Consider the following 13,980-nt stretch of genomic DNA (forward strand, 5'->3'; position numbering starts at 1 on the left):
TTGTACAATATCGATAACAATTTTAATACTGAAACTTTCAAGTTGATTGTATTGTAGTATTAGTCTGTAAACATTCAGGCTAATATGTATTTACAGAATGCTGACCAAAACAGTGGCATTAAAGGATTATAAACTCACTCAGTTACCTAATACCTAATATGACAGGAACATTTGTAAGGTGTGCCATGAACAATCTTTTGAATTTTCAAAAGGGAGGAAGTGTTTAAGCAATTCCTGTAATTAAAAACTGTATCTCGAAATTAACAAAGCCATGTTGCTGGTAATTCAGCTATATAGTAAAGAATTGTCGAGAGAATGCAACAAATGGTCTCTTAAGTTTATTTTAGAAACGATTTTGGGCCGTATCTACGTAAACATGTAGACTGGATACAAATCAACTCCCAGTATTATACAGCAAGCATTTGATTGAATGGAGGCGGGGACAGGCAGGGCAATAGTGTCTACCATTAAATACAACTTGGGAAGTTTTTTTTCATACCAACCTGGATCATTAGAGAATAAATTCAAACTATATAATTGTTGCACCACGTTCCATTTGATATATGTACTATGTTATGTCTGTAGCACTTTTACTAATATGGAAACTGAACTGATTGAGAACAGCTGTGTTTGCAGCTTTCAAGAAAATTAAGCTTTCTGCATCAGGATTTGAGTATATTGTGACCTAGTACATTCACATTTACCATTCAGGCACTCACACATACAATTTCAGCAACTTCTCTACGGTTTAATATAATTTGATTTATTCTCTTTTTAAAATTTGAGCTATACATAGATTGTAATAATAACATTTCTTTTACCCTTCAACCAAACATAGTTACAATATACTTGAAAAAAAAGAACACACCACCCATGTACCAAATATATACATAATATAGACATTGACGTGATTAATTTGAAATGAGTTTAAAAAAAAAAAATTGGTGGTTTACGTTTTGCTTGGTCGCTATCCTGCCATAGAGGTGCAGACTGAATTTGCTATATGTATTAATATCTACTAGTTTCGAACCAAGAGGAAACGCTAACAAATTCTTCTACAAAGCATGGTGCAAATCTTTTGAATGCATGTGATTATCATTAATACACAATGCTATTACAGAAATACTGTAAAATACTTTATTTTAGCTGGATTTAATTTTCAATGAAAAAACATTTTAGCTGTTTTGTATGGAGTTTATTTTCACTGATTTTTGATGAGTTCAATGTAAAATATAGAAAAAAAAAAGTAAATTTGCTTGATTTTATTTTTACTGAATCATTCTTCCAGTGAAAATAAATTACAAGCAAAAATAATGTACTTTACAGTATAACAAATATTAGATCAATGGCGAAAATGTTGCAGTTTCACTTTTTCATGATTTCAGAAACTTTAAATTATTCATATTAGCGAGAATCTTGTTACAGGACATCTGTTGTGACTGTTGAATACTGGCCACACACGCACACTAGACGTTTTGGGGCAGTGACATTTACAAACCCCTGAGAAGCAAGTTTGCAAAATGAGAGGTTTAAAATAAGTTCACAAAATGAGAGGTTTTAAAACAGAGTAATCAATGATTACCGGGGCTACAAGTATACCCAGCAAACATTGACTATTAAAATTCGTAAAGTTAAAATATAAATCGTAAACTGCTAAACTTGATAACAGAAGGCAGTATCTGGTAAGTACATTAATCCAATATGTAAATAGATGTTAAAAATGAAATATAATGCTAGAGACGATTCAAAAAATATACAAATGTAGCACAAAACACCCCAAAAAAAACTGTACAGTATGAAAACGCAATGCTCAGCAATAAATTAAACCAATAGGTAACAAAATATATAAACAAACAATGAATGATGATATATATGAAAACAAAAACACGATTTTTAAATAAAGCGTGCACAATAATGTTGGGAAAGACTCTAATTAGGACATGCGTGTATATTGTTATTAAAGGGTCATGGTCGTCGCGATCATGTGCCTTTAATTTTTGTGTAGCTTCGTAAATAAATGAAATGCATATCATCGGACCCATATCGAATGCAATAGCCATGCAACCACTGCTCTTCAAAACAATTTACTTATACCTTGGGTGCATCGATATTAAATCACAGTTGACATGGTATCAAAAGCCGATTATGCTAATTAACCCTTTAAAAGCCGTAATTTATCCCTGTCAAAATGTTGATGGAATATTTTATACATTTGTATTTTTCTGTAATTCTTGATAATTTTGAACCAAATGGATATATCCATTTCCTACAGTTTTTAATCAAAATTTATGAAAAAAATTCAAGTTTATTTAGTGAAAGGCAAACAAGATGCACGGTACTTTAGAAATATGACATGCATTTGAATTTACACATACCAGGCTGTTTAAGAAGAATTTTTGTTTTCAACATCACAAAAATGAGAGATGTGAACCTAAAGTCAGGTGTATATATATATAGTTTATAGTGAATGTATGTTTGAAATATTTCATACTCTATGCACAAACTCTATGACAACCAGCTATGAAAATATACTTTGAAGGTGGATTTTAGGAATATTTTTAAACTATTAAAAGTATTTTATAATAAACCCAACAAAATGTTTGTGAATTATTTTGTATTTTTCTACATTATCTTTGTTAATTTTAGAACAAATGGACACCATTTTCATTGGTGACAGATCTGGGAAAAAATAATGGATTTGTAGCAAAATGTGACAAAAGTTGATTTTAATGTTCAACATAGCTACTAATGTATGTTTCATGGGACCCAAGACCATGGACAACAGCAATAACACAATGCATAACATAAATTTCAAAAAGAATACCTTCAATTTTAAACATGTTTGAGCGTTTACATAATTCTATAAAGTGATATTTAATAAATACATACATTTATCTATCAAAAATGTTTTCGTTTCGTTTCGTCATCGTCAGTATGCATGTGATCGTGTCATGACAATCGACATACAGATCTACAGCACAGTGACAACAAACGATCGACAAATTTAGAAATAACCCTATTTCTGTAATGCCTTGACACTCATCCAAATCTAATTCTTCACCAACCCCCGGGAAATACATGGCCTTTTTTGTACCAGCATGCATCACAACATCAACGTCATCAAACCCTCCCATCATCAAAGCAGCATCCAGAAAACTTTGCAAATACATGTAATACCAGTACTATGACACTTTTCTATCAACCATGACCATTCCTTAACTCCTTTTCTTGTCCTCCCTCCCCTCTTCAATAACGTACACCCCTCTCTAAATGATAACCTATAGGTTTATAAATACAGCAATGATAAAATTCAGATACCAGATACTAAATCCCAGTAATCGATAGCTTCTAATATACAAGAATATTTGGAATCATTAAAACTATTTACACTTTAGTTATTTTCTCATTTTGTTTGGATCATACAATTATTCTTGATTATCACTATTTTAGAAACATGTATAAAGTTACACACAGAATCAGTTTTCATAATTTGTACCATATTTTCTAAACACTAATTTCTACTTTTGCCCACTCCCACACGAAAATTTTCAATCCCACGTTGTACTCCGACAAAAGGAAAAACGTAGCGTCAAATAAGTGATAAAAAGCGTAATTTTTGTTTGACAAATAAATTATATGAATCATCCAGCAAGGTGTTGTTTACAAGTTCATGTAAGTCAAAATGTGTGTTCATTTCGTATCTCATTTTGAAATCATTATTACATGGAATATGGAAATAAAAAAATTTTCAACTATTTTGTTGAAAGTGAGAATGGCAGTGAAAGAGATCACATCATTGATCTATTCGGTGTTTAGAAGTTGTTTCAACTTATTTATGGTTCACTAGCAGCTGAATTTTATAATAATAAGCTACCAGAAGTACTCTGCATCCGACACATTTTTTTTTTCTTCATGGAGACTCTCAGCAGACAATGAGTTAAATCAAAACAAAAAGGCCTATACAACCGTAGTGCAAGCAACGTTTCACATACAGCCATATTTAAAAAGATTAAAGTCAGGCCAGCAATGTATTAATTTATAATCCTTGCTCATATCATATAAATCAGATATTACGTACAATGACTAGAAATACTATTCCAGCAATAAAGAACAGATATAATAGATATCAATGCAAGGCATCAAGGAATTTACACTGAATTACTATATGAAAATATTAAATAACCACACTAATAAAAAGATACAAACATTATAAGGGTACATCACAACAAGAACGTTTTATCCACATAAACTGTTACCGTAATTTCAAATTAGAATCATAATTTCATATTTATATATATATACATCACTTATAATTGAAGGTATATTTCAATTTATATAGCCATTTTTTGTTGATGAAAGTATTATTTTTTTTTATATAGGCAGAGTCTATCACAAGGCAAAGCTTGCTGTCAAGACAATTCAGTGTAAAGAGTCCATGCTATTAGACAGATCTTGTCAACAAGTTAGGTAGATTTTGTACACAAGTTAGGCAGATCTTGTCAATAAGTTAGATAGACAAGTTAGGCACTTTTAACTAGTTAGGCAGACCTTGACAGCAAGTTGACATTTTGTATAGTAGAGATGCAACTGCCCGCGTTATGACTAGGCACATTGACACGACACAGGGATTATTTTTCAAAACTATAAATATTATTGATTCAATCAAGCTAAAATGATGGAATCAATTCAGAATGACTGGAATTCATAACTCAAATAGTCTCTCAGCACTGTGTTGAAACCTAGTATGTGTAGTTTTTTTCTAAGTTGATCAAAAACATGCTTCTTTTCTTGAGTACTAAAATATATATGGTAAGTTGAAATTTGTTAAAGACATTATTGATCAATACTTGATATTTCACGCAGAGGCTGTCCCTGAAGTGCATTCCCGTCCATCAAGGTATATAGACAAGTCTATAAATCCAAGTGTGTGTGTTTACCCCCCCTCCCAACAAGAGTTTAAAATGCACCTTTAGTTTGGAAGATAATGCAGGTGTGAAACCTGTAGTATACAAAACAAAACAATGTAGTAAAGTGCTCAGGATGGGAAAATATTGCGAGTTAGAGGTGCTCAGGATAAGAAAATATTGTGAGTTAGAGGTGCTCAGGATGGGAATATTTTGTGAGCTAGGGAGCTCAAGAAGACAACATCTTGTGAGCTAGAGATGCTCTGGTCAGAACCAACTCGTGAGCTGGAGTGCTCAGGGTGGTAAAATCTAATGAGCTAGAGGTGCTCAGAATGACAACATCTAGCGATTTAGAGGTGCTCACAATGACAACATCTTGCGAGTTAAAGGTGCTCAGAATTGCACATGATAAACTACACCAAACTCTTTCGCTGTAGACAACCTATCATGAAAGTAATTTACAGTAACTTTTCAGTTAGCAAAGGTTTCTAATATTACTTGGTCTGACAGTGCAAATACAAATCTCTCACCCCGGAACACCAGCCAATGAATACAAACAGATACTGACATGTCATGAAAGCATGCTGGAAAACAAAAAGTTCTTCAAAAACTTCACACTATATTATTGCTGGTATATCTGTTGCCAAATCAAGAGTCATTCATATATATTTTTTTTAAATAGAAACAAAAAGTCAAAAATACCTTATACCTAAATGAAAACAATAACACAATGCAGAATAAAGTATGTACTATTCACTGTTGACAAAACTACAAATATTTATAAAATATATTTTAAAAGAAAACAAAACAAAATAAATAAATACTTCATAGCCGTTTACAAATTAGTTGCCCATTTTCTTTACTTTTTTGGAAGGTTTCTTAGCTTTGTCAGAAGATTGTTATAAAAGTATATTGACATACAAGAAACAACTTATTCCATCTAAAAACCTCTATAGGCAATAAATCATGCCTTTTGTTTTTATAGCTAGAGGGCAGTAGTTAACACGGATGGGAAGTTTTCATGGCCAGACTGGATACGCACAACTATTTTGCGAGCGACTGTTGTGTAGACATGGCAGTAGAGAATAGCAGTTGCTGTACTCGATCTTGTAGACATGACTTGACCTAAGTTTTCCATAGCATCTATAATTGTTAGTTACAGACTACGTACTACAACATCCACTTTTCTGTTTTTGACTGTCAACATAATCAGAGACGTTGAATCGGGGTTCTCCTTGTCGTCGTACTTTTCTCATTCTTAAATCCCTGTCGTGAAAAAACAAAAAAAAAGATGCATGAACTTTTAATTGTTTCAAGTAATTCCACATCATCACTAATATGGCCGCCATCATCCAGTTGGTAAAAGTTGAAATGAACGTCCAGGTTATTAATTTGGTGAAGAATGTGTTGAAAAATGATATGATATGAGGAAATACTTGGACATCATGAAATGTGAATTCAAGAATCATACAGGGGACTGTAGATGGACACAGAAAATCCATGCAAATTTCCAAAGAGTCATGCCAGGCATGTAGAGAAGTCTTGAAAACTCCCTTTGTAACTTTAAGCAGGTTCATAAAAAGTTCAGTGTAATTTGGTTTCCATGAAGACAGGAAAGCCACTTATTCTTAGCCCTGTAACACACAAGTTAATGATCCTTAAATATTGTAATTTATTTCATTTTTGCGGCTAGAGTAATGCACTGAATGAAGTCCATTAGCAAATGCCAAAATAGAAGTCACATTTATTTGAACCAAAGACACTAAAGAACAAAGGGACTGGCAACTATGGCAAACATCAAAGAGAATAAAAATGGTGACTTCTTTTCGTGCATCACTTTTTGTTGAGTTTCCAACAGCCATATCACACCCTCCCCAGTAGCTTATGTAACCTGTTTCTTTAAAAACATGCTGTATCAAATAATTTAGATAAAACAGTTCATAAACTGTGGTGTAGACTGGTTTTCATTTGAAAATAACGTATTATCATTTACTTTTATTTCATTAAAAAGAAAATACACATATATGTAAATGTTAAAATCTAGACCCATTTGTAGAACTGATTCTAGACTTTTAGTTGCATTTAATGGCCATATACTGAACATACTGCCATGGTTACAACCGTGCCAAAGTAAATGTGAAATGAAAGTTGGTTTAGACGCTACAAATGAAATGTATTACTGGCATGTAGTGTAAATAGTTTTTGCTGCTAGAAAGCATTTAAGGGAACAAAACTTTATGAAAGTGAAATGCATCTACTGTATAAAAATATACTATAATAAGAATGATATAGCAAGAAAACAATAATATATTATTAACTAATATTTGGGAAAGCGCTTTCTACCTTTCCACTATTGCTTGATATCTGCCAAGACATGGCCAGCAGCAAAGAAGGAAGAACAGTGCCAAGGTCATAGGTCACATAAGGCGTATAAGAGAGAGCCAGGACCATAACAGAATGAAAACACGAGGTAGATCAATGAAAGTGAAGCATATTGTCCCAGTGGCGAATATTTCTTGTATATTCGAGTCAGCCCCTAGTAGTATTACCACCCAAGATATACTGATGCAAAATGATCAATTATTTTAAAGTATGTTTAAATGTAAAATACTTAATTTTCACTTGGAATTTATTTTGCTGAAAGGACAGATCTGTGAAAATAAAATCCAGTGAAAACACTTTTTTTTATCAAGAATACTTCACATTCAACTAATCAAAAAAAAGTAAAAATAAACAGCCAAATTGTCTTTCTAGCAAAAATTAATTCCAGCTTAAATAAAGTATTTTACAGTAAGAGCAAAATAGTGATAGAGTGTAACAAATGAAAAAGTTTGTAAAACTAGAACAAAAAAACAAAACAGATTTATTTATGGTCAGTTTAAAAGTGACAAGAAACAACCATTGACTAAGAGTATAACAATTATGCACTGGCATAATACATAGATACCCATGATATATACTATGTAATAGAAAATGCTAGGTTGCTAGGTATATAACAATGAAAAGAGTTAAAATCTCCCATGGCACCTTTTATCATAATCAACAAATGCAGGAGTGTTGAGAATTAAACAGCGCCCTCAGTGTCACTTACTTAGCAACAGCCATGAATGCCAACTCTACATTCATTCCTGTTTTTGCACTTGTTTCCATGAACGCTACGCCGTGATCCTGTCAAGAGACAAATAGTACATGATAAAGAAATTTGACATGACATCCTGAAATCCATGTATAATATTTAGGTTTAAACTATTCTGGTGAAGACAAAAGGAATGTGCAAACAAAGTAGAAGAGCCAGAATTCATATGGAGCATCTTAGAACAAACAAGCAAGTTTTTTTTTTTTTTTTTTTTTACAATTGTGCTGTGATACATAGTTATTTGATTGGTTGTAGTATTTATGGTTGAAACTTTTCAATATTTGGTATCTACTGTTACTTGTAATGTTACAGTTACAGTAATTTTTCATAAGGTAGTTCAAATCAAATTCAAATTTTGTATTACTCAGCATGTTAATGCACATATACGCAATGCACTATTGGAGAGAACTTCTCATAATAGAAAACTCTTAACACAATGAAAATGAATTAAAATAATTAAATGTTTTAGTAATGTTTAGTAGTTGTATCAATAATAAATGACTTTTTTTTTTTTATCTCAAATCAAGCAAAATTTTGAGATATTTTAAAAATAATTTCACCATAGAAACCAGTGCAAAAATGCATATTTTGACCAGTTTTCAGAATGTTTCTTGAAAAATTCTTTGATTTATAATTTTTCGTACCTTGGCAGCATGAATAATATTGAAAAAATAAAGAAGATGACATATAATTTTCAATTTGTTCCAAACTTCTTTAAATAGAAAATCTAATCATGCTATAGTAAGATTCAAGTTACTGCATCTAGCTCCTACTGAATCATTCTTTGAAAAACGTCACTAGAGGGCGCTCTGCTCTTACCCGTGATAATTTTTCACCTTCCTCCCTTTTCACGACTCTCTCTGATGACATATCTGCTTTATTGCCGAGTAGCATAATCACCACATTCTGATTAGCATACTCGTTGATTTCAGATAACCATGCCTGCAATAAAGAATACCAATTAGTTCACCTTAATGTGTTTAGAAGCTTTTTAACAATAAGTCCAGTGTCCTAATGACTCAGTGATCAGGGGGGAGAATAGTTTAATTTTCATCCATGTTTACGATAATTACTACTTCTTTTTTATGTTTAGCGATTTGAAAGCAAATATGTGCTTTTGTCTCTTTCCACAAAATAAATATACACACAAATTTTTCCATATTTTATCAAGCCCATGAAAAATTACAGGAATGGCAGAAAATTATAAATTTTGTATTCATCAAATGTTTTATAAATGTATCATTTCATTTAGGCATGAATGTTTTTATGGAAATTTATAAAATATTTATAAAAACATTTATAAAATATTAAATATTTTTGAAAGTAATAACAAAATTAATAATCAGTTGTCTGCTACAATAGTGGGCTACGAAACCACAGCTAATTCAAATATGAAGCAATTAATTAGCTAGAGAAGCCCTTTGGTAACACTCATTACCCACAAGTTTTTTCAAAACTTTTGATCAACCCCATGAAAGATTACATCCATTTTGTAATTAATAAAATTTATATGGTTGCATCGTAATTCTTATTTAATACCTATTACTGTAAAATACTTTATTTCGCTTGGAATTAATTTTCGTTATTTTCACTGAAGGAGTGATTTTTTCCCTATATTTTACATTCCACTCACCAAAAATCAGTGAAAATAAATTCCATACAAAACACCCAAAAAGTCTTTTCAGCGAAAATTAATTCCATCTAAAAAAAAGTATTTTACAGTATTACCTAACCTAAAACAAAACAAAAAAGTTTTAACCATGTCGGTTTACAGACTCGGTCTTAAAAACTAATAAGACAAACATAGCCATAGTGCTTGGAGGCATCGTATCCTTATTAAAAAGATTCATGGGGCTTGCAGACTGGAAAAATTATATAATGGCTACCCTGCAGGTAAAGCATTCAGCAATGATTATATCCTTGCTCATGTTACATGCTAAGTTTTACTTGTACTGAAGAATTGATATTCCCGTACATGTCTCATGATTCGATCAGAATTCTTCACTTGTGAATAATTATAAATACAAAGCTAAAAGAAACAATTCTGTTTCTGGTCGTAAGAAGTTCAGTTGCGGTTAAACAAATCGTTTTTTGTTGTGGTCGAATTGATTGCTAGAATACAAAATGTGATTCAATGTACCGTTTGCAGCCTTACATAAACTATGTAAATAATCGATTCAATTAATAATAGGGTTCAGTGTACAATAAATTATATCTGTCACGACTTTAGTTAGACATTAATCAAACGCGATTATAAAGTATTTATTAAAAAATTTATTTTCGGCCTAAAATACCACTTCACAGAAAATGAAAGAAATAAAAATTATAAATTTTTCATTCGTCAAATGTTTCACCAAAGTGAATAATTTGTTTTATAAATATATCAAGATATACAATTGTTTTTATTTAGGCATGAATGTTTTTCATGGAAATTTATAAAATATTAATTTTAGAGGATGATTGTGCTACAGTCAAATCAAAACGAACGTTTTCGTGAGTAATGCTCATTACCCACGAGTCTGTGCGTCTTTCCCTTAATCATGACTGATTTACGGAAACCCAGATATCATCAAATTTATTAGAAATGCTTCAAATTAATCATTCGTAGATATATATTTTCAATATTGAAAGTAGTATATCACTACAGTTTGGCACAAAAGGTTTAAAATGAAAAACATATTTATTTTCAGATAGAGAAAACTCAGTAGCCAAAGGCCATACTGACCGATAGGGAATTCTTTACAGCTGGTCTTCTTTCTTCTGGGGCATTGCGAGTGTTTTCAAATATCATTTGAAATTTAAGAAACGTTTATAAATATTTCATGTTAACAAAAAAAAAAAAAGTTCATGATTTATGAAAAGTGTAGCACAGATACATCTTTGGTACATTTTTTAGAAGTTTTGTGTTTCCACAATAGTAGAATTAAATACAGGAAATGATGTGATGTGATCACCAAGTTCTTTATTAAATACAGGATACAGAGAACGTATGTACAACCGGGTGATTGTCTTTAAAGACAATCTTAAAAATATTTCTATTTCCACTTGTTGGTACAATAAAAGACAAGTCACGTAATGCATGTGCTTATCCAATAAGCCAGATGCTATGTCATTCAACCTTACAGTGCGTGAAGTCAATCAAGCGAATTCAAGTGTTCCTATCGATCTTAATTAGCTCATAATATTTCAGACATTTTGATGGGCTTTTTAAGACCTATTTTTTGCGAATTTAATTAATCAATAAACTCACTCACAACAATAAGAAAACAGTAATTCATACTCAATTTACAATTAAAACTTCTCCAGGCACCCTAGTATACTCAACTATTTTAATTTGCCTCTAACGAAAGTGAAGTTAAATACTACAGGCTGATTGGTCTGACTTTTGGGTGTTAGGTTTAGGTAGCCAATCAGGTACAATCTGGTAAGCAGCCTTGCAGTGACTAGTAATTTTAGTAAGAGTCATTTTCAATATTCCATTGCTTCTAGTATATTAATTACTGATATTTTTCCAATACACAGACCTTGATACACGTACATTACAAGCACTATTGCTAAAAGAACAAATCTGAGTTACAGCCACCAATGGATGCATACCAAAATATGGAATAAAGTAATAAAAATTCAACAGCACAGTCCACATGAATTTATTTCTGATGGTTTGTTGAGTATTATTTAAGTTTAATTCTTCCATTATCTTTCATGGATGTCTGAGGACTATATTTGGCAAAATATTGCTTTAAAAAATTCTTCATTTGGAATATAAAATCAAATAAGTTTGGACAATATTGGATTTCAACAGAAATTGTCAGATGACACTAAGCAATAAACCTGACAACAAGGTGTTTCCTGATTGGTTAGGCAATTCAGAAGGATATTCAATCAGAGGTAACCTTGTATGTTACTTTGACCAGCCTGACTGTGCAGTGTCACCATCTATGATTGGTTAGTGTAGGTCAATAAGAGAACATTGCAAGTCAGTTTAAGCATACACTTGAAAGGGTGACTATTTTGGGAAAATGATCGATCACACTTGAGTCTACGACGTCAGTACCTTTTTGCAACATGTATATACAGTACACCAAGCACTTGTCGACAAGTCTGCTATGAACCATGTCAATTCAACTATCGTAAGTGTATATGGTTTGACACACATATATCATATTCTTCAAATACTACATAATGAGTGCTTATACTTCCACGTAGAGAACGAAAATAGCACAACATTCAATCTAGGAGAAATATGCGCCGACAGTTGAAGATTTACAATTTAGGCAAACCTTGTCTGTTGAGAATCTGAATAATAAATAATAATTAAGAACTCTAGGTGTGTAATTTATAAGAGACAGTAAGAATGACGATGACCACTTTCTCCTCATGCATTTTCCATTTTTTTTAAGACTACAAGCAATGTATGAAAATGGCCCTAACTGATCTGCACATGTATGACAACATGTGTATTGGATTTTTTCCAATTACTATGGGTCAAATTGGTTGTTGAGAAAAAACATCCAAAAAAATAATAAGGCAAGAAGTTCTTGTTATTGGCCATTAATTTATTAAATATTTTAACCATATTCCTTTTCAAGCCTCCTTGACAAAAATCACTGTCATTGTGTTGGCATGTTGTACACATTCAGTGATATACAAGTGACTTCTGACATGTACTCTCTCTTATATATATTAATACTCTCATGACAGGTACGAGTATACAACTCAGGTGGTGCTTGATACATCACAGTCAGTTTGTTTACCTTGGCATTTATGTGTATTAAATCTCCTTAATAATTCACAGAATATTCGGAAACATGATTTAAGCCACAGTGGATGGGCAAACACACAGAGTAAATAAGTCATATACAAACCAAACAAACTAACATATTACAAGATGGATCTACGAGAAATTAATTACTGGTAATTCAAAGACATACAAGTATCTTGTTTTACATACAATTGCCTGAACCATATTTTTTTCTGTTGATATTAGTTTATGTTGAAAACGAATTTGTTTGCATATTTTTTTTTAATTTATTACGTTCAAATCACAGAATTCCAACATAAAAGCTGAAACATGAAAGTCCTTAGGGCATAATGGTGATATCTGAATTGGAAAATAATTTAATGTCAATTCATATAAATATTATAAATGTAATTGCTAGTAGAAACACAACTCTGACAGAAATTGAAATTGTTTGTATACTGAATTATAGGAAGTATGTTGACATACTTCTATCTATGAAGGTGCAGGTACTACCAATAGACATGGTAAATATGGTATCTATTTTTTTAATGAAATTATCTGAGAAAAGGACACACTAACATAACAAAACACTGTAAAATACTTTTAGCTTATAGTTGGAATTAATTTTTGCTGAAAAGACTTTTGGGTTGTTTTATACGGAATTTATTTTCACTGATTTTTGATGAGTTGAATGTGAAATATAGAAAAAAAGGTAAATTCACTGGATTTTATTTTCACTGAATCATCCTTTAAACGAAAGAAGTGAAATGAAGTAGATTACAGCAACCACCTCTTGGCCATTTTGAATCAAATAGCGAGCATCAGTAACCCACCATGTACAATTGTTTCTGTTATGTTTAAATTAAATTTGCTCAGGTATAACCAAGAAATGGTGTTTTTTAAAACAAAAATTGTCCTTTAAATTAATCGTTCTTTGATCGTGTACCAAATTTGAACAAAAATTTGTCAAAAAAATCAATCAGTGAATGATGGAGCACAATCTATTAGGCATAAGTTGCCGTGGAAACGTATTGACTTTTTTTTTTACATGTTGGCAGTTCAGGAGAAAACTGTCACATTCACAAGAACACTAGAGTTACAGTCGACCGGATGTCTGCAGGTGATGACAAGCCACGCTATACGCCTTCGTATTCTTCCCCACCGTAAACATACAATGTACCTTGCGTTATATTTTCATA

The 13,980-nt window shown here is 31.7% G+C and overlaps 1 protein-coding gene across 1 annotated transcript in view; it reads right to left on the minus strand.

The window, feature by feature from the left end:
* Positions 1-737: 737 nt before the first annotated feature.
* Positions 738-13,980, minus strand: part of LOC100371915 (ras-related protein Rab-37-like) — a 77,788-nt gene continuing 64,545 nt past the window's right edge. Inside the window, exons 5-7 of the mRNA XM_085502388.1 lie at positions 8,860-8,982; positions 7,996-8,072; positions 738-6,170 (exon numbers count right to left, since the gene is read on the minus strand). Of these exons, the coding sequence (XP_085358514.1) occupies positions 6,068-6,170; positions 7,996-8,072; positions 8,860-8,982 (303 nt within the window). The 3' untranslated portion in view covers positions 738-6,067. The remainder of the gene's footprint in view (positions 6,171-7,995; positions 8,073-8,859; positions 8,983-13,980) is intronic.

The sequence above is a fragment of the Saccoglossus kowalevskii genome, chromosome 8 (genome assembly GCF_978046115.1).
Source record: "Saccoglossus kowalevskii chromosome 8, keSacKowa6.1, whole genome shotgun sequence".
NCBI classification, from domain to species: Eukaryota; Metazoa; Hemichordata; class Enteropneusta; family Harrimaniidae; genus Saccoglossus; species Saccoglossus kowalevskii.